This window comes from Sinohyriopsis cumingii, chromosome 6 (assembly GCF_028554795.1).
Source record: "Sinohyriopsis cumingii isolate HCF-2022 chromosome 6, ASM2855479v2, whole genome shotgun sequence".
NCBI lineage: Eukaryota > Metazoa > Mollusca > Bivalvia > Unionida > Unionidae > Sinohyriopsis > Sinohyriopsis cumingii.
The window spans coordinates 93,708,627-93,731,967 of NC_142966.1; the positions used below are offsets into that span (position 1 = coordinate 93,708,627).

Here is a 23,341-nt window from a genome sequence, read left to right on the forward strand (position 1 = left end):
CGGAATGTTTGGGTAGACTATTCTCGACTTCTTTCGCTTCGTTATTCCGCCGGAAAGAGGAGGAACCAAGCAGAAGTAACAGTCATTTAGGTGGTTGCTTGGCTCTCTCCACACCATTGGGACTGCAAACGGCATTGATGACCTTTTGCAATTCAACCACTGTGAAAGCTGTGTTGTACATGTAGCACAGCATATATGCGGAGCCCAAGGCTTGTCTTGGTCACCAACCTTGCATCCGAAGTAAAGATGATATGCCTTCTTCACTTGAGAATTGATACTTTTCTTCTGGTTGGCAAATGTCACTTCCCCACAAATATAGCAAAAATTGTCCGCGGTATTAACACACTTTCGAGGCATTACTGTTCTTTATTGTACGTAAATGGATAAAATAATAAGTTTTATGTAACAGTAGCTTGAACTGTCTCGCACAACGTCTAAAATATTTTAAATGCTGAACCTATCTGATTGGGCTTTATATAGTACACTGCTTACGTCAGCTTCAGCAGCCGCCTGGCATTAGTATAATAGGCCTACACATGTATAGTACACTGCTGACGTCAACTTACTTCAGCAGCCGCATGGCATTAGTACTGCATTGCATCAGAAAATGATGCAATCAACTGTGGATGATGTGAGCATGATGGTATTATGCAATGTTACATCATTATTCCGGATGTTGCTGCAGTCCTACTGGAGAAATTTACACAGTGAAACATAGAAAATGAGGTATATGAATATCTTCAAAACGAGAGCCAATACAAATTTTTCACGGTTATATTCGTGTTCGGCACACCAAAATACTACAGATTAGGGCCTTTTCAAGTCAGTAATGATTTCACTGTTGACCAGTGTATTTATTCAGTCGCATTTTCTTCATGCACACATGATCAAAATAAAATATGGCTCGATATGTAGGAGAGAGAGAGATTCCAGGTCTTTGAGAGTTTTTTCTTCACCTTATTGCTCCTGTTTAGGTTGAAGCTTTTGTCAGTGAGAGAAAAAATAACAAATGGTAAATGTAAACTGTGAAAATACATACCATACTCCTTCAGGGTTTGAATATTCACAATAGTTATATCCATACAGACACCATTTACTATGTTAAATCCCAAGAATGACCATTTCACATTATGTCAAATTTTCATTGCAAGTATAACAACCTCTCCATACCCAACAAATAAGAATTTTTTTTTTCAAGTGCGTGTACTTCTTGTATTTAGGCAGCAGTTATTTTTCATCATTGCTCATGTTACTTTAAATAGCTGTCAGGCCTATTGGCAAGTTCAAAAGATGCCACAGATTGAGAAATTTACACAAGTAACACCTGGCATTTCCTTTCATTATATGGTACCATAGTCATAATACCCATGGTGAGCCTCATTTCCCTATAGGTAGCCTCACTATGGTAATCTGATCTGGTCTGCCAAATCTTGACCTTAAACAGGTGTTAACCTTGGAAAATCTGACTACAGCTGTTGCATATTTAAGTTGCATGTACATACTGCTACAAAGCCACATGATTTTTGAACAATGGAAGTGGTATTAATTGAAAATGGAATATGGTGATGCACTTTTATACACGAGTATGATCACAGTCATCAAGTAAGTGAACAATGAAAGATTACCATACAATGGTAAATACATCTCTCACTCACTCTCTCTCTCTCTCTCTCTCTCTCTCTCTCTCTCTCTCTCTCTCTCTCTCTCACATAATGGGGCATAATTTTGATTTGATCATGAGATACAGTAAGAAAATTGTGATGCAGTATCTGTCTCTGTCATGGTTATTCATCTTCTAACGTTTCATTTCTAACGCACCTGTATCAAATTTAAACAAAGTATATTATTACAAATAACATACATTACTAATGCAGTTACATCTGGTAGAAGTTAATTTTGATGCTGATGATGTAATTGGTTCAGATCATCAATATGGAGTTTTATATTTTTTCATACACGTTCTCTTCCCCAAAATGAAATATGTTTTTACACATTATTTTTTGCACTTTTGAAAAATTGTTTCAATACAAAAAATTATGTGACATATAATAAAGCGATTTGGATGACATGACCCATATATAAGTTCATTTGGAGTATAAAATGAAGTTAAGATTTTCTGATCAAAAAGTATAATTTTATAGGCTGGCAAATACGGTATCTAATACTAAGAGGAACCTTTACAGTATTGCATTTTCATAGGGACCACTTGGTTGGTTTAGATGAGAATCATATTGCATGCAAATCATTCATACAAATGATGTCACATTGTCATGTCACATTGTCATCAAGTATGGATTATATTACTTAAAATTAATTAAATGTTTTAAAGGATTCATAAAAAGATGTACCTGCTTGGTCAGTGCTTGTAATATTAAATAGGGATCATCCTGGTAACAAGATCTTCAAAACCATGTCCATTTGTTTTTGTTATGTACAGATATTTGTATGTGTGTGTGTGATATTTGGATTTTTAATGTAGCTTTAACAATTTTTCAGTCATATTGCTACCATGTCTGCAGTATGGCAATTTATAGCATGTCTAGCACTGGGGCATCAAGCCGCAGACATTTAGCATGACCTCCCACCCAGTCACATCATCCTGACACCAGGCCAACCAGTCCTAACACTAATCTCTTAATGCTGAGCGCCTAGTGAGGCAGCAGTTAGTACCATTTTTATAAGTCTTTGGTATGACTTGGCCGAGGATTGAACCCACGACCTTGTGCATCCAAGGTGGATGCTCTAGCCACTAGGCCACTGGAGCAGTCGTTATGTACAGAGAAAGTACATCATATTAAAATTCTTAGGCAGGATGTAGTGTTCTTTTGAAACCTTGCTTTCTTGAAAGTCTTTATGTTTAATCTGGGATATGAAACCTTAACTTTTACCTGCAACACTTCGTCACACTTAGCAATATAACCTACCCCCAAATATAGCAATATAACTCACCCCCAAATATAGCAATATGACTCACCCCCAAATATTTGTATTTAAGTTTTTCTCATGCTTATGCTTTGATGTCTTGTTCTGAAATGTGTAATAAAAAAATGTCACTATCCAATTATCAAATATGTAATTAAAAATATTACCCTGCAGGTCAGAGAGCTTGATCTTCAGAATAATCTAAGTTTACGTAACAAGAACCGGGAGATAGAGAAAATGAATGCCCAAATATTGGATCTCAATGCACACCTTGGAGGTTTAGATGTGTCCAATCTTGAGAGGGAACGCCGCAAGCTTCAGAAGCAGCTGGATGATCTGACTAAAGAGGTAGAGTCAACAACTTTCTAGATACCACCCCCAAAAAGCATTTATTTTTCTTAGACTTCATATTGTTTGAAATGTTGTATTTGGCAGGTTTAAAAATGTTTACAATATCACCAAGTTCCTTTATGCCCCTGCATAAGAATCTGGCAGTCTCATATAATTAACATTGTCCATTCATTCTCCTGTTCAGTCTTTGACTACATCATATCCTATTGACATGTAGCATTGTTTTCATACCTTTCATGTATTATGCACTAAAACTGGATCACTATGACCTACTTTGCAGAATTTAATAAAGACTGCTTTAAAACATTACATGATTCAAAATTACAATACCTTCTCACCAAATACTATCTAACTTACACTGAAAGTTGGATGGATGCATTATTGAGAAACAAAACTGGGTTGCTGAAACTTTTTCAGGATTTATTCCAAATGGCTGAAAAGTATGTTCAGTCTTCATGTCAAGTTTATTCTCTAATTTTGGGTGTCGTTTTCACACCATTTCAATAAAAGTCTATGTTTGCTTGTATCCTATGAGTTTGGATCTTAGATGAATGAAGTGTGATCAGATTACAGCTCTTCCCAGTTATATCATGGTAGTCAGGGTCCATTACCACCAACCGCATTATTTGCCATACTGTTATTAGGTTACTGCATTTGTATGGGAAAATTTGAACAAGTTTTCTTTTTCAGAGTAATACTGTATGATATTAGGAATGCATATTTTCCCATACAAATGTAGTAACCATGTTATTATATACTCAGTTTGATTTTCTGCCTAAGGCAGAATAATAAAAAAGAAACCACTACAGGAAACAAATTAATTGAAATTATGCCTGATTCCAAAGTAAATACACAACAGTAGGTTCAACATTACATAGTATTGATGTGCACGTAACACCACCCAGGGACCTTTAAACTTGGTTGCTCGGTCATTCATTTTAAAAAAATTCACTGTGGTATATTTATGAATGAAATTTAGCATCATACTGTGGATGAATGTACGTTGAAAAGCATTTTCAGTTCGTCTCAAATGGATGGATTTTGTTTTACTGTCAATCCAACGAAATTCTGCTTTTCTATTGGTGATGGACTGCATTTATTAGCTGTGTATATTCCGTATGATGTATATGTGACTGGCCTTGATGCAGTTGCACATTTGTTTCAGTTTTCTTTGATCGTTTGGAATCATAATGTGGGAAAAAACATGATTTTTAAAAAAATATGAAATTCTTAAAATGACCGAGGATTAAATATTGTTTGCCAGGAAATATCATATTCATTATATTTTGAGTGCTGTAAGGAGATTGTGATTTCTGTTGGAAATTATATCAAAAATACAGTACAATTTAGGCAGTTTTTATTAATTTTTGGAACTCTTGTAATTCTGATTAGCAGATATAACTAAGAAAGTACAGTTTGAGGAAATTCAAAATGAATTAAGATAAGTATATTTATTGTCATTGTTAATACCAACCATGCTTATGCCCTGTCACTTGTATGCTCTTTCTTGGAGGGATCCCAGCTATTTACATGACTTCTATGCTTATGCCCTGTCACTTGTATGCTCTTTCTTGGAGGGATCCCAGCTATTTACATGACTTCTATGCTTATGCCCTGTCACTTGTATGCTCTTTCTTGGAGGGATCCCAGCTATTTACATGACTTCTGTGCTTATACCCTGTCACTTGTATGCTCTTTGTTGGAGGGATCCCAGCTATTTACATGACTTCTATGACTTCTGTGCTACTATAAATCCAAACAGTGTCTCAAAAAAGTAAAATGGGGCAAAAATTGCCAGGCATCTGCTGTGACAGCTCATTTTGCCAGTGGAAATAAGACTTCTTAGAGATCTAGGTTTATTGGATCTGATGATCTTGGTTTCCTGCCAAATATCTGCCTTCCTCAGTTGATTTTTTTTTCTTCGAATATAGTGTTTCGACTGACTTGTAAAATGGGGGTATCTCTCAGGAAGATGGGATAGCCCTCGGCCTTAACCCTTTACCTCATAGAGCATAGTTACAAAGTGCAGCGCACTATAAATAGAACACCTGTTACCTGTTCAACTCCATATGCAAAGGCCTGCCTGTTAACTGTTAAGCAGTGTAGTGTATATTACGTTTAACAGCAATTTGCACCATTTTACATTTTTGGTACACATTTTTGGTATTGTGTGTGGAGAAATTTAAGAGTAAAGTCCGATTGTTGTAGCTGTGTAATTATTTTTCACGGAAGAATTTTTTATGTGCTTTAAAATCTTGAGAGAACTCGTTCACCGTCATGTCAATGAGGCCGCATGACCAGCTGTAGCTGCCATTTCTCATGCTTGAAAGTTTTTTGTCTGCGTCTACATCCCTAAGTCATCTGAATTTGATAATTTATAAAAACTAATTGCTGCCTGCATCAATATCAGAGCCTTTACCTAAGTTATTGAATCTTTCATAGTTATGATTCTAATCGTGAAAACTTTGTAAGTAATGAATGAAATCTGCGACCTTCATTTTGGAGAGTGGAGATTACGACCCAGTTACTTTAAATAGCAGATATCGACCAGAACGTAAACAGTGACCACGTGATTTGACATAATTTTCATTCGCAGAAATGAAAGTAGTATCTAATAGGGGGTTTTCCCTGAAGGTGGCACTACAAAAACCGGCTTAAAATGGTTGATGTTTACAGCAGGCATCAAAAGGCACTTCCATGTGAATGGAGTAAAGGCGTCAAAAGGCGCTTCCATGCGAATGGAGTAGAGGCGTCCAAGGTCGCTTGCATGAGGAAAAGGGTTAATATGCATTCTGTGCTATTTTTATAGACACTTGAGAGCACATGTTTTAGTCTGAACCATTTGATTTGTTAAATGCTATGAACATTTCTCCAAAATAACTGTTGAAATGATCAGAATGGTATTTTCAAAACTGAGTATCTTGTACTTTTTTGTGGACATTGCGGACATCATGTTCATTTGTGTGCTTATTTGAAAGTTTCTTTTGTGACTCAGTGAACTCATCCACACTGTCAGCTTATCATCTCTACCTTCAAATGGACCAAACAGCCAGTTTAGTTCTTTCACAGACAACTAAAAAATCTCAGCGTCAGCTACATTGTTTGTTTACAATAAACAAATCAAAAGTAGTTCCAAACACACATTACTGCTTTTAGTCATGTGTCATTCAGTATGAAGCGGTGCATTATAGACAAATAATTCTCATTTCTAACAATGCAAAGTTAAGAGAGAGAAAAACACAGCATATAATAAGGCATTATACTGAACCACGATATCTTTGAAAGTATGAAATGATACTAGTAATATACAGAACTGTGGTATGTCAAAAACATTTTAAATAGTTGTTTTGAAAAGGAAATGAAGATATAAGACTGTTTCACCTTGTTTTCCTTTAACCTTTATTATTTATTGGTATGATTTTGGGTATGGGTCCATAATAGAACCATGGTACGTCCAGAATGATGTTATAACAAGGTGCATTATATTGGGGGAGAGCTGTATTCCAGATCAGGGGATACTAATACTGTACAGCGCATTAATAGCTGTTGACAGTAAGGAATTTTCAAATTAAAACATTAATCAAACCATTTTTAAAACAATGTCCGTAACGCCAATTATGTTGTTTGAAATTATGATTTTTTTCACTGAACATTGAACAGGCATTAAGGAAGGATTAAAATATGGCTATAACATCTGCATTTTCCTGAAATTTGTCCTTGTCATTGAGGAAGTATCTAGGATTTCCTCAAATTTCAGGAATTCTTCAACTCATTTTTCAAAATAATAAAATGAATTAATCTGTTCAGCTTTAAAACTAGAGGCTTTTCCAACAGTTGTATGTTATCAACCTCTCTTACAATACTGTCAGAAATATCATTAGCAAAAAAATGAAAAGTCTCAATTTGAGGACATATTTTGAGAGATTGATACTCTGTATCATTTGCCACCAAAATTACTCTAACTGTGCATTTTTAGATGAAATTAGGTCACACACCAAACCTAAATCACTGAGACTACAGATGAAATTGGGTCACACACCAAACCTAAATCACTGAGACTACAGATGAAATTGGGTCAAACACCAAACCTAAATCGCTGAGACTACAGATGAAATTGGATCACACACCAAACCTAAATCACTGACTACAGATGAAACTGGGTCAAACACCAAACCTAAATCGCTGAGACTACAGATGAAATTGGGTCACACACCAGACCTAAATCAATGAGATTACATCTTAGGAACATTACTTAAAAGTAGTTTCTTAGCTACTGCTACAGAACATGATTTTATACACAACAAACTATAGACTTGTAAGAAGACATGTTTTGTACATGCCATGTTAGGATATTAAGGTGACATGACTATATTCCATTCTGTGTCTCAATTTACAGTATGTCTTTATTCCTCATTACAAATATTCCACCAAATTCAAAATATGTTAAATAGAAAGAGAAAAAAGTAAAGAAAAGAAAAAATGTAAACAGTTACTTTACTACTTACCCACCCCCAAGAAAAAAAAGATTGGCTCACTCTGTGGGAGCTACTTATGGGCTAGAATCTGAATGATACATTGTTAAGAAGAATGAGGATTCCCAATCTATGCTAGGCTGAACTCAGTATAAAAGTGTATTCTGTGTTGATCCCAGCTTAAGTAAATCTGTGCTAGGCTGAACCCAGTATAAAAGTGTATTCTGTGTTGATCCCAGCTTATGTAAATCTGTGATAGGCTGAACCCAGTATAAAAGTGTATTCTGTGTTGATCCCAGCTTAAGTAAATCTGTGCCAGGCTGGTCTCTGTGTAAGAGTGTATTCTGGGTTAATCCCTGAGCAGATTCCAGCATTAAAATGCATTTTGGACTGAACCCAGCTTAAGTAGAACTTGTGCTAAGCTGTTCCCAGAATAAAATTGTATTCGGACCTGGTCCCATATTAAGTAGACTCTGTGCTAAGATGATCCCAGCATAAGAGTGTATACTGGGCTGATCCCAGCATAAAGAATGTATTCTGATTTTATATATATCCTAACAAAAACTAATCACCTGGGTTGATTCATTCTATAAGACTTGCATAGTCTGTGCTGATCACAGAATTCACCAGATCAAGGAGGGGGAAAGAGGATGATTCCCTATTTAAAACAGTAAGATAAATGTATGAAACAGGTATTGCAGTAATATTATTAACTGAGAATATGAGAATCTAATTGGGGAAAAATACCAAAATGAATTTGTTATTTTAATATATCAAATGAGAGCCCCTAACAGCCGACAACAAGCAATGTAAAAGTTGTATGGAATGAGTGTGCAGAAGCTAGAAAAAAGGGCCAGGCCAATCCTGAAAAGATCATGCATCATAACAAACTGCTAACAGTTGTAAATTATCAAAAAGAAAATGCCCAAGATGCAACTCAAAGGTGAAAATTCTTTAGGACAAATGGCGTAGAAAGAAGCACATAACAGGGAATGGGTGTATAAAACTACTTGAGCCAACCGAATTATGTTACAGTCAACAATGATGTATTGCGTATTATATGAAGATGACCAGTGTTATATTGTCTGGATCAAAAATTGGTCCTTTACACCAACTGCAGCTACAGTTGTGGCTGATCTCATATGACCCAAAATGTCATAGCCTAGACATGGACTCAGAATAAAGCACAGTGTGAAAAGAAATAAAATTGCTATGAGTTGTCATGTGCTTAAGTAAGTTATAATGCTCTAGATCATTGTCAATAGTTTGTTATGGTTTTGGTTAAAAGTTTTGTCAATGGTTTGTTAATGGTCTTGAAATGCAGGTCATGGCCTTCTATTTAAGATATTGTAGGGTGGTTATTTTGTGAAAAATTAGACATTAACATCCATACATTCTTGAATTCATAATAGATTGGACTAAGAGCATCGCCTTTTTCTCTCAAAGCATAGAATATTAAACAGTTTCAGTTTTAAAGTCTCGATGGTCTTGAAATGCAGGCTATGGTATTCTCTTTAAGATATTGTTTCAAGTTCTCAGTTTATAGATTAATACACAAAACTAATTGTTTTATTCCAAATTGACTTAAAGAACGAGTTTGATCCAATAATATGTAAAGGCTGTCAGAGAGGTTTGTATAAGCCATATCACATAAGTTCTTTCCCCTGATTCAGAACAAAACACTGTTACACAGGTCTGCTTTTACTGGAGTTTTTAAAGTTCAGTTTGGTGCATCTAAGAATATCAACAAGTGGAGGTCGGAGAAAATACCAGAGTAGTTCCAGTCCATGTCTTTGATGTGGAAATACCGATTTAATATCCCTATTGAACCTAGATCAACCATCGATCATATGGTTATGAATAAAAGTTGTACATGTATGTTTGTAGCGTCATGTAGCAGAAGGTCGACAGCGAGGGTTTGAGGACCAAATAAAGGCTGTTAAGAAAGAGCTTCAATCTGACATGTACACAGGGGCTGCAGAGAAGTACAGGAACAAGATGATAGAATTTAGGGTAACATTGATCTTGATAATGTCTTTAAAACATTGAATAGCATAACATCCAGTTATACTTTGCTAAAAAGTAGGTACAATTTTTTACACATAAAAGTTTGGGACATGTAATGTTCATGTCTCATTAGTGAAGCATAGGTTAAATATAGGTATGACATTTGAAGCGAGGGTGGTGAAGTCAGTGTCATGATCTTTAAGATTTTATAAAAAGTTCCTGATTTTCGGCAGCATATATTTTTTTGCATAACCCTTCTTATTGTTGATCATCCCTATGCAGCTGGTCCAGGAAATTCATGCAATTAGTGCAAGTAGGGAAATTCTACAAAATTTTGCCTTGGGAGCTGTTACTTTGTATAAGTGACACATTTAGCACAGAAAAGCAGTTCACCATAACATTCTTTTGAAGGAACAAATGAAGATGAAATAGAAAATAATTGAAGAATAAACACAAATGAAATGCAGAATTAATGCAAATAAATTGATTTCATTTTTTTAAAGAAAGTTCCAAGAGCAGATGCATTCATGGACGTGAAAATCAAATGCTTTCAAGCTGCCACTTAATTTCCATGTTCAAGAGCCCTTTTGCATGATAATCCAGGATGATCTTTTGCATGATAATCCAAGATGATCTTTACATGATAATCCAGGATGATCTTTTGCATGATAATCCAAGATGATCTTTACATTGACAACAAAAACTTAACGCATTACAAGCCATGATATTGTTCATGCTGAGGTAAACATGAATAACTGTTACTGATGTTTGGATATCATCACTGGTAATTGTATTTGTATTTTTAGCTCAGTTGTTCATCTTTGCTAGCCAAGGTTCTATTGTGTTAACCATACCATACACCTTGGCAGATCATACAGATATTTCAGTGCTTTGTCCTAGTGACATCTATTGGACTTTATGAGTCATTTATCTCTCTAACCAATAGCATAACAGTGGTGCATTGTATGTCAGCTGAAAATAGTGCAGGCAATTGACTTCAAAAGGATACTCTGTAAGTGTAACATCGAAAGTATGACAATATACAAGAGAGAAGCCATTACAGATGTATTTGAGGGAAAGGATGTATTTGTACAAACACGGACCGGCAGTGGAAAATTGCTTATTTATGAGTCTGTTCTAGTTGTAAGCTCCGCTTGTCTCGATCTTATGGAAACAGTGTTTGGACAACTTGATCTTGATGATGCCACATCGAATGAAATTCACAGACCCGAAGCACAGAAATATCTGAATGATCTGCCAAGGTGTAGATAGGGTTAACACATTGCATCCTTGGTTAGTGAAGATGTCAGTTGCTCAGTTACCTGTTGTACATCAGTTGTCATAGATGGTCAGTTAGCACAAGATGGTTATTACTACTCCTAAGCTACTTTGAGGGTTGCCATGAAACTTTACACACCCATTGCTGGTCTATCTAACTCTAAGACATTTTGAAAATCTTTTTATTGCTACACCTCTTGAACAGATTGTCATATCAACATGGAGTTTTCACCAGAAGACTTCAGTCTTATGATGTTATGTTGGTCCAGAATGAAAATGGTGCCAATATGATGTCCAATATGGTCGTCACAACAGCCATTTTGAAAATCTTGTTGCTCCCTATGAATGGCTGGTCATATTAAGATGATTTTTGCTGAAAGACTTCCTAGGATATCTTATTGATCCTAAACAAAAATGGTAGAAGTCTGATTACTAATATAGCCACCATAGTAGCCATCTTAAAAATCAGGTTATTGCTATTGCTTTTGAAGAAGAAAAAGTAATATTGTCATTTGGTTTTCACTGGGAAACTTCTTATAATGTCTAATACATCGAAAATATATTTCTTTTTATCTGATTTTTCAGGACATGTGGGGGTTTGTACTGGATCTATAGGATCTAATGCATAATAAAAGTGCATCATCGCTGGCCAACCGGTCGTTCTAACATGGGAACCTTTTAATTTTATCAGTCCAGCCAGCTATGATTTATGGGGATCTTATTAACTTATCCGTCCACCTAACCATACCACAGGCAACAGGCCTTTTCTATGACAGAGATTTCAGTGAGAAATCTTTTGGTCCAGCCCAGCCTTTGGAGCGCTGGTACCAGTGATAGCAGAACCGTCTTTTATAACGACAACTTCCAGGCAAGCCATTCACCAGACAAACCAGCCAGATGTGTCAGACTTATGGGGGGCCCCGAGTGGCCGAGTGGTCTAAAGCGCTCTCCGTTACGGATCACTGCCATCTCACCTCTGTCTGCATGGGTAAGAGTCTCGGATTCGGCCAACGTGGGTATGTGAGAAAGCTTGCCAGTAACTTCTCTAGGGTCGGTGGTTCTTTCCAGGCATTTCCCGGGTTCTTCCTCCACCATTAATACTGGCTCCCATGTATAGCCTATCGTGTGCTGAAAAATGGCGTTAAACCCTACAACAACAACAAAATCAGACTTATGTATATTCACTGCTTGTCCACAAGGGAGAGCTTGTGATGTTTTCATAGATATGGAATTGAGTCATCATACCACCTGGTATGTCTTCTCCAGAGCTGCACATATACCTATTTGGGCCTCTACGTACAGTGAGTGCGACGGAACTCCTTCAATCCATCATCCTTCATATTTTACTCAAGTCTGACCATGAAGTTTAGCTTTCAAGCTGCCATCAGGGACATTTATAGGGTGTTGGCTACTTCACAATGCCCTCCACCCCTACCACTACTCTAAAGAATTTGTAGATTTCAGCGAAGAGGAAGAGGTCCTTCTGATTCCTTCCTCAATTGGATAGACTAAGGTGACAGACACGTTCAGTATTGATTTTCCAGTACTTGACAAGAATATAGCAGCTGTTCATCTATTTGCTCATCTGTTGTATAAGGTGGACAGATGTGCTCCATGCCCATCAGAGCTGGTTTGGGATGTCGTTGCACCTTCTTCATTGTTGGATTTGGGCTCATAGGCACTTTTCACACTCAATGGAGACACTCGGCAATAGCTATGCATGGTAGGCAAAGGTCAGGATTGTTAGGGTCATTGACAGTGGCTGCTCAGTAACCCATGGACAATACTTTGTTGGGTTTGGCCAATTTACTCCTGATATGACATGTCGCATGTCTGTGATCCTTGACTTTCAAACCTTGTCAGACCCTCCTTTTCTGGACAACCTTATTTGGATCACTGTTACTCTAGAGGAAGAACAGAAGAAGTTCGGAGGCAGGCAGCACAGCTCCACCTTGCCACTCAACCCACACAGGCATTTGAAACCACTCAGCCCCTGCCAGTGTGAAGGGATATTAAGTGGCCTCAGGACAGGGGATCTTCTCAGTCACATGTGCACCAATATTGATCCCTTGGAAGTAGTCATACAGAAATGGTAAGAAACTGTATGTTGAGCTCACTGGATCTCCCTCTTCTCTCTGAACAGGGGTGGGGGTGATCCAGGTCATTTGGAGGGGCTTTGGGTTTTGTTCATCAGCAATCCCTTCCTTCTCCCCTCATCATGTCTACAACAGGAGACACGGTTACTCATTAAAATTAAAAGACTGTGAAGCTTGTACAAAGACCATAATCCCAGGGTTTAATTCACGGCTGTTTTCTTTCTCAGAAAGCAAACATTAGGTCAGACAACTCTGTGGTGATGACTTTTGTCAAACAGGGAGGCACCAAATAACCCAACCTGTGTGTTCTGACTTGACAATTTCTACGTTGGTGCGACAATCTCCGTACATTCCTGGCAAACTCAGTGTCTTGACCGACGCTCCATCCAGAAGAGGTCAAGTCCTTCCCACAGCAGTGTCTCTCCATCAGTTGGTCATCATTCATATTTGTGCATGTTGAGGGCATCCGATGATTGACCTCTTTTAAGAAGAGGTGGAATCACAAGCTACCAACCTGTCTCTCCAGTTCCAGTCCCAAAAGCTTGGGCACTGTCAATCATTTGAGAGGGGTTGTGGGCATTTTCCTCCCCACCCATAGTGCTGGAACTGAGAATAGTCCAGAAGTTACAGTATCAGAATGGCAAGATGGGACAAGTCATAGGTCACTGATCCGCTCGTTCTAGCGAGAGATATGCCCATGAAGATTCCATCCAATCCAAATCTCCAACACCAAGGTCATGGTTGGTCCTTCCCTGCACAGACCGTCCTCTTTTTCTACATGGTTGGCTCTTATCAGAGCAAGAAGGCCCTCCACTCTAAAGGCTTGCAAAGTAAAGTAGCATATTTTCAGGAACTGGTACTTTACCAACAGCATCATCCTTATGTGTGCCACAATCCCTAAACTGTCTGACTTTTTTTCTCTGTCTGTTTGAGGAGATACGGTTGGCCCCAATCTCTAGCAGAATTTACTGTCCCATGATATTGGACACATTCCAGCAAAATAGGTTACCATCTGTCAGTAACCAAAGAATTGTCTCTCATTTGCTGTCTTTCATAGACAGGTCCAGAACAGTAGCCATGCAAGATCCTGTTCACGATCTCAAGCTCTACATGAAATGCACAGAGAAAAGTCCTACATGTGCAAACACCTTTTCCTTCCAGTGTAACTAAAAACACAAGATTTCACCCCTCAATCCCTTGCTTTGTGGTTGAAGTGGGCTATACACTTGGTAGATTTTGACATCTCACCACATCAGAGTCACATCACAAACATTACTGCTCAGAAGCTTCAAACCACCTCTGCAAGCCTTGCATTCGAATGCAGTGTTTCAATCTGAGACATACTAGAAGCTGTTGGCTTGCATAGAGTCATTCTTCTTGAGACTTCACTTTTGAGATTTAGCATCGCAGAGCCAAACCTTGAATCTGGTAGGGCCAGTAGCATAACTCCTAAAGAAAAAAAATACAAACTTGTCTAAACCTGACCACCCTTATTTGAGGAAAATTGTGTCTCCTCAATGAGGCTGCTAAGGGAAAGCAGCTAGTCGTAGGGAAATGAAAACCTGTCACCATGTTTGTTGGGTTTTTTGTTTTTGTTTTTGTTTTTTTGTTTGGGTTGTTTTTGTTTTCTTTTTATTAATTAAGCATAAATAAAACTTGTACTATTTTAAACCATGCATGAATTCCAGAATAGAGTAATGCATATAATTATGATTAACCTGCAAAAAATTAAACTTGCGTGACAAAATAAATTTGTTCCTATCACTGATAATGATGGAAAATGCAACACTTGATCAAATTTCATTGTCTCAATCAGAATGACTTGAATCATTGGCTGATGAGAATGAGATTGCAGACTCCATCAGCATTGCTTGTGAAGAATTTTCTAATTATGTACATGTGGATGAGGAAACTACAGTGAAATGGCTGAATGTATAAAAAAAATGAAATTGTTTGTGGAAAGTATCGCCAGTGCTGACCATATGTATTAATTGTTTCATTGAAATAAGCAGGTCTACATTTTACTTTGGACAGAAACCTATACCCAACATAATGGGGTTATCAACTTAACAGAGTTTAAGATAAGTAGGGAAATATTAGCATCAGAAAGTACAAATTTATTAAGGACTGGATCGAAATGTTCAACATAAACGGGTTATTGAGATAAGTGAGGTCGAAACAAGTTGGTTTGACTGTAAATTTTCATTAACCAAGCTGCATCAAGTGTCATGACATGTATGATAACTGAGATTATACTTTCTCTTTGAATGTACAAGACAACAGAGATGGCCAATGGTGACTTGCAGAAGTATTACAGAGCACTAGATACGTAAGTTGAATGCTTCAGGATGTACACTAATCTGAGCACTTATTAAGGAGAGCAGTAAATATGTTGAGCACCTTTTGAGGATAGCAAGGAATAGGTTCATCAGTTAGCATGTGAGCTAGAAATGAATGAAGATATCTTAGAACTTCAGAACAGGAAATAAGAGAAATGAACTTGGGGAGGGGATGTTATGGTGTCAGTATCATTTTCAATCAGTTGCATATATGCTGCCAGGAAACGTAAGTGCAAAAATCAGGGCATACAGGTGCACAAAAAATACTAGGAAATCTAAAATGAAACAAAAAATGGACATCATTATTATTCATTTAAAATACGTCTGTCCATTCCTAAGTATGAAGATGTAGGTTCATGCAAAAGGATGCTTGGAAATCCCACTAATTATTTATGGTGGAAAAATATTTTTACTAAAGGGGTTCTGCAATAGATGAACTTTCATCTCATTTGTGCATTCACAACTCTGGTCCCTTTCTAGTAGGTGTGCTTATAGTTAATGGCTAGGCTAAAAGTTACCGATTTTTTCTTTCAACTTCAAGTCAGTGCTTGTGTGACTGTGCGAAGTGAATAGCATAGTGAAAAAAGGGAAGGATGAAGTGGTGTTTCTCTCACTAATTGAAGGACAATAATTCTAAAACTCGGTCAGATTTTGGGCTAGAAGAATTGGTAAAAGAGAAACCAAAATGTGGTGCAAAGTTTCAGAAATCTTCACTCTTACATTGCATATGATTTGCAACACAACACCAAAATGGAATGTTGTATAATATTTTAAAAAATTATGAGGGGAAAAATCTCATGTTGGAATTTGGCATTTGAATTTTAGGATATCAACTCAAAGGATATGCTGAGTCACCAGATAACACGCATTTTTCAGCAGATATCAGTGAGGCAATACATCTAATCTGCAAAAATTTCCTCATAACAGACATAAAGAACAGTTTCCAACTTGGTAAAGCAGGCTATGCTGAGATATGCATATGCCCCTTCAGACTCTGAAAGGGGGTTCTCAGCACAGAACGCTGCTCATAAACAGATAAGGAACAGAGTAATATTATAGGGCTAAATATAGTTATTTCAAGTGTTATGGTATTTATATAAGTTTTAGAAGAGACGATATATCTGTGTATAAATTTTCTAAATTCTCTCCATTAATTTAATGATAGTATGTCTAGGATAGAGGAGTAACTAACTCTACAGTCACTGTTAATGTAGAGGTCTGAGATTTGGAGGAATACGGTATTTATCAGCAGCTGTTCAAATGCTATGGTGTCAGGTTTCAGTCCTGAGAAATTGAAACAAAGGAGACAGTTGAATTATGTATTTGTAAAGCTAATTAAAATCAATTATAGCAAGTTTGCCTTAATACTTAAACATTAAAATTATTGGCCAGTTGAAGGGAAATTTGAATCTCTTTTAGTAGGTATAAAGTGCTTAAAATAGAGTTGGGTAGTTATAGTTTAAATTTTAATTAATTTGCTCAAAAAGGATGAAGTTTACAAGTAATTTCCTACTCAAAATAATATTTTTGGAAATTCTAACATACAGTATCAGTGGGAAAAGAGTGTGTATGGAAAATACATATTTTATTTTGGATTACATAATTTAGATTCTGTGCATTTTGATATGTAGATCAGAGTTATCAACACTATATGGCAAACCCTCATTATAACACGGTAATTGTGGTCCATAATGACCCAGTGCTTTATGCATGGAACTACATTATAGTGACTACAGTGTTATGTTCCAAACCATGGTTTAGTGAATACAACATTGTATACTAAACAATGGTATAGTGGATACAACATTGTATACTAAACAATGGTATAGTGGATAACGACATTGTATACTGAACAGTGGTATAGCGGAAATGCTCAAAATTTGTTAGATAATAGTAATTTAAGAAGGAAATAAAGATATAACAGTAAATTTCATGTTTCTTTTGAACCCATATTGCCATACAATGGTTTCATTTTACGCATGGAGTCCATAGTAATGCTGCCTTACATATGAATCAAGTTATCAAAAAGTGTATTATAATAAGGGAGAGCTGTATGCATGATAATACATAAATATGCCCTCTCCAGTAATTGAAGCAAAATAAAGGCAGGTGGATTTTTTTCTACACTTTGCTTAACTCTTAACAATGTGATTTTTCACATTTTATAAAGTTAGTTGACCAAAATATGATGTTAATTATAATAGCTTATATTAATTAGTAATGAACTTGGAAGTTTTCAGGCACCATATTGATGCAAGGTTGTTAGGTAAACTTTGATTATTATTTTTAATCCATAATTTACATGTTTTATTTTTTTTTAAAACATAATTTTTCTACCTTGCAGTGCAATAATGAACTATCACAATTTAAAAATGGCAGAAATAAATAAGATTATCAGGGACCTCTGGAGGAATACATACAGAGGAAATGGTATGTATGTCTTTCTATGCATGTTTCTGTTGTATCATATACAGAGTTAATTGAACATACAGAAATAGTCTAATTAGAATATCAACCATGTCATCTTTCCTATTAGAGCATTTGGATTATCTTCATGCATCTTCCATCTGTGCATTGCTAATGTCATCCTACTACACCATTTGAAATAGATACTTCAGACTTTACTTTGTTGTAGTGATAACTGAGAAAATGTGCATGCCAAATTCTGCTATGGTGCAGACCTCTTTGTTGTTGTTGTTATAGGGTTTAACACCATTTTTCAGCAAAAGATAGGCAATAGATGGCGGCCAGTATAATTGGTGGAGGAAGAACCCTGGAAAACCCCGGGAAGAACCACTGACCCATGAGAAGCTACTGGCAGGCTTTCTCATGTACCAACATTAGTCGAAGCTGAGATTCGAACTCACGCAAACAGGACTTCTTTGTAATGCTGCTGCTGATCATGATTTGTTGTCTCTCTGTCCTGACAAAAGTACTTAGCTTAGACAGATGCAATGTGGTAAACATGATTCTGTCCATGTGTAAATGAGTTGATTAAATTTGTATGACACTTGGATGATTTTTTTTAATGGTCTATGGTCTTTGTTTTAACAAATTTGGTTTTGGTTTAACATGTATAATGCAAAAACACCTTGACTTAGGCAGATGAGATTATGTAGGTAATTTTACATATGTGGATGACCTGATTTTATTGTCATGCATATTTATTGATTTTTTTTAAAACTCTGCTGGTCATAGACATGAAGAACTTACGTGACGGTCTTTCAGCCATCATCCATTACACACCAGTTTTTTTAATGCTACTTCTAAACTACTTAGAGAATTGCCAAAAAACGTTTACACTTATATTAATTCTAAGATTGTTTGATCTCATTGAAAATGATGCAGCTTGGACATCTATAACTGGTATCATAGTAGCCATCTTGAATATTTTATTGATACTCCTGGTTGTATCAACGTGAGGTTTTCACCGTAACACTTAAAGACTTCTCGTGATGTCTGGTTGGTCATAAATGAAAATTGTGCCAAACTAAGGCCATTTTACTACCCCCAGCATCAGCATCCATAGCTATAAAACCATATACATGTGTACAGCTTCACTGCATCTCAATCATTTTTTCTTAATATGCAACAATTTGTAGTGACTTTTTTGACATCTATCGACTGGGTGCCATGGGTACCAACTTTATACATGAATCTGCCTTATTTTTATGTATCTGAGTGTTTTGTACCCTGTATGCATACTGTTTTACCTGGAATCATGAAAGGATGCATCTTGGTAAGTACTCAAACTTTAGAATTATTCAAGTAGATGAGTGTATGCATCTCTATTAGTGTCACACTCTTACATTAAAAGAAGGCTCCTGTGACCTACATTTCATAATGACTAGCTCAGGTTTCAGTTTCTTCATTTTCCTGATCACATTTTAGAGGTATCCATACCATTTTGTCTATAATCATGCAACTTTTTAAAATTGCACCCTCATTGCCAAAAGAGGTCTCACTGACAACATTTTATGCTTTAGCGACTTTATTGAAACTTTGTGTTGAAGGTTAAATGTTTGGATACTGCCATGTTAGATTCGAGAAATTGGATGCATCTCTGTTGCCAGTGCACCCATGCAACCAAGGTGTTTGGTGTTTTATGGCAGGGCAAGATGAGTGATTTAGCACCAGGGCAGTTCATGTCATGTGCCTTTCTGAATTACATACCATAAGTTATCCGACTTGTCTTCATAGCAACCAACATGAAAATCTTGTTATTTCACTTCCATATTGATAAGGGTATTAATTAAAAGACCTCCTATGATATTATGTTGGCTCTGAAATGGTTCTGATTTAATGTACATCCTGTTGGTCCTAATTGAAAATGGTTCTGATTTAACCTACATCCTGTTGGCCCTAATTGATTTAGCCAACATCATGTTGGCCCTAATTGAAAATGGTTTTGATTTAGCCTACATCCTGTTGGCCCTAATTGAAAATGGTTCTGATTTAACCTACATCCTGTTGGCCCTAATTGAAAATGGTTTTGATTTAGCCTACATCCTGTTGGCCCAAATTGAAAATGGTTCTGATTTAACTTTATCATGTTGGCCCTGATTAAAAATGGTTTTGATTTAGCCTATATCCTGTTGGCCCTAATTAAAAATGATTCTGATTTAACCTATATCCTGTTGGCCGTAATGGAAAATGGTTCTGATTTAACCTACATCCTGTTGGCCCTGATTAAAAATGGTTTTGATTTAGCCTATATCCTGTTGGCCCTAATTGAAAATTATTCTGATTTAACCTATATCCTGTTGGCCCTAATTGAAAATGGTTTTGATTTAACCTATATCATGTTGGCCCTAATTGAAAATGGTTCTGATTTAACCTATATCCTTTTGGCCCTGATTGAAAATGGTTTTGATTTAGCCTATATCCTGTTGGCCCTAATTGAAAATGATTCTGATTTAACCTATATCATGTTGGCCCTAATTAAAAATGGTTCTGATTTAACCTATATCCTGTTGGCCCTAATTGAAAATGGTTCTGATTTAGCCTACATCCTGTTGGCCCTAATTGAAAATGGTTTTGTTTTAGCCTATATCATGTTGGCTCTAATTGAAAATGGTTCTGATGTAACCTTCAAGCCTGGGTTGTTTTTTAGGCAAAACTTTGTTAGCACAACAAAAAAGATTAGGTAGACATTAAATTTAGTATGCATGTTGGTATGCTTATGTTGATGACCTTCAGTTATAGCGGTATTTGTTCCAGACTTTATAATTATTTATTAGGGCTATTCCATTAAAATGTATGGGGCTTGTGGGGAGACAGTTTGAAATTGTACCACCCTCCCATAGATGCAGTTTGTACCCTTTTTGCCCATGGAAGTGAAATCGGGAGGGGGACACCCACCCATACACTGGTTAATTTTGTTAAAATCAATTTTAAAATATGTTGGTCATTTTCTGATGTAGCAAAACCAAGTGCTGCTTTAAAGCACTGATCCATTTTTGTTAGTGTAATTTTATTGAAGTCATGCTGATGTGTTGGCCACTCAAGATCATCCAAGTTTAGACTGTTTAACACCACTAATTCAGTTTATCACAAGTCCAACTTGTCCATATGGTAACAGTTTCTAAACAATGACCACAGGTAATCTCTTGCAGTCAAAAGTCAAAAAGTCCCTAGTGTCACTACTCTTTTACAGATGGCAAGGAACAATATATAACTTTAAACTTGCATATTCTTCTCTGCAAGTTTCTGCATAAATCTGCCACACTTTCTTAAGTTCTGTGAAAAGTTCTTTTTGGATGAAATCTGCTGCTTACAAAAGAGAAAACTTTTGTCCATGTTACTGCTTAGTTATTGTTGACAGTTTTCACCAACTTAAGTGCCTGCGCCCAAGAAGTGTTGCACACATTTAAATCATACCATAGTTTATATTTGCTTCTTGCTACTTTTGAAGACTTCTTGAAATATTAATATTTTTATTCTGTCTTCCTAAATTCTTTTAAATCATTTTGATCAATGCTCTTAAGTGGCTCAGAAAGTCTCTTTTCTTCAAAATGAAACGAGATGTAAATTTCTATTTTTTTTTTTTATAAAAACATCAAAGTGCTTCACCTTCATGAGAATTCACTCAAGTTTGCAGTACTCATAGAATGTACTGAACGAAAGAATGTGGAGAGCTGGGACTTGAAGAAATCCTGCACTTTACATCTCTGCATAGAGGTGGTTTCTGAATTCTTTAGTCAGCATGATCAATGTATGGCTTGGTTCCAGGGTAATTAAAAACACACTGCTTTCTTTTGAATGATAGAGTCTTGCTAAATCTCATAAAAATGGCATGGACAATGATTTCCACCACATTTCCTTTTCTATACTGATTGTCATATTTAAATTTCTCGCTGCCTCCTGTAACAGAAACAGCCTGTAACTCTTCTTCATGCCGCAAAATGCAACCTTTCTGAATGGCTGCTGCCAAAGTACTTTCTATGCCAGAGACAGCTTTTTCTGTTGCACATAAGTGAGGAAATTCATTATTATGGAATTTCTTTGCAAGAAATAACCAGATGCCCATATATACAATCGGCCCCTAGGTATGATCGTTGACACCACAATTGAACATTGACATGACTTACACCTTGTTCCCATTTTGCATTCCACTATTGTCTCATTTAGGACATTTTGCATTTTGTACTGGGAATGGTACATTTATTTCTGAAAAAGATGGAAACAAGTCACATTCAGTTTTATCAGAGCCAACCTGTTCCACAGCAGCAAACAGTCACTGACTTTACCACAGCAGCAAACAGTGTCACTGACTTTACCACAGCAGCGAACAGTGTCACTGACTTTAACTGCCCAACTGCAACAATATTTAAATCTTAAATGGCAAGAACTGTATTGTCTTTATCATAAACATTCAGATCTCTGAAACCATGTAAGAATTTCTTTTGGACGCAGTCCTTAGGACTGTGAATTGAATATATGCTTTCTTTGCCATCACTGATCAATCTGACTGTTCATTTTTTCATTTCCTTCCTTCTCGTTGCTCCTGGATAGGTTTTATTTCCTGTGTAGTGGATTTTCTATATTGCTGTCAACCATGTCAGTCATCACGACTGTGTGAAGTTAGTAAACCACAGTCAAGTTTATTTTCTTGCATAACATCATTGGACACTTTCAAAATGACAAACTTTTTACAGTAATAGCGATTTTAGGAAGATTCTGTCTGAGAACATGGGGTATGGCCATGTTTGTAATATTTAAAGTGTACTCGCCAGCAATCCCAGCACTTTCCCAAAATGAATTGGTAACTTATGATCATCCAGTGTATGAAAGATAAGCATTCAATAGGTGGTGCTATGCAAAAAATACTGAAAACGTCTGATACCACAATACCATAGAACCTGTGATATCATAGAAAGCTACTATACTTATATTTTTTGGCTTGAATTGTTTTACAAAAACAGATCTAGACTTTGGCCTTGGACTTTTCTTGTGTACAACCATTACAGCAATATTATGCAGAAACTGGCGTATAAGGTTTGGTTCACACATAGATGACCTGTTTAAATTTTTTATATCTTGAAATGATTTTACAAGATTTATGTTCAGACTACATGGAGTTTGACTGTTTTGTCTGCAGTGAAGGCATTCATGCTTTACAAAGCACAGACCTGGTATTTTTTTTAGGATGATTGTACATGTATCTGGATATGTAATAGTAATTAAGTTTTCTAATGTTTTCTCTCACTAATCCATATCCTTTGAGAGTCATTGCATGTACTGCTTTGTAGTGGGACTGGCTTATAATGGAATACATGATAAGTGATTTTACTATGACATAATGAAATTCATGGCCATACTAATCTTATGGCAAGAACCGTGTTAAAATGAATGGCCTTACAGTGAGAGGATGCTG

At 36.5% G+C, this 23,341-nt stretch overlaps 1 protein-coding gene across 1 annotated transcript in view; it reads left to right on the forward strand.

The window, feature by feature from the left end:
* LOC149797464 (DNA repair protein RAD50-like) overlaps window positions 1-23,341 on the forward strand; it is a 212,784-nt gene that overhangs the window by 165,221 nt on the left and 24,222 nt on the right. The window contains exons 27-30 of the mRNA XM_089960763.1: window positions 3,097-3,270; window positions 9,633-9,758; window positions 15,403-15,455; window positions 17,810-17,895. Coding sequence (XP_089816889.1) covers window positions 3,097-3,270; window positions 9,633-9,758; window positions 15,403-15,455; window positions 17,810-17,895 — 439 coding nt within the window. The remainder of the gene's footprint in view (window positions 1-3,096; window positions 3,271-9,632; window positions 9,759-15,402; window positions 15,456-17,809; window positions 17,896-23,341) is intronic.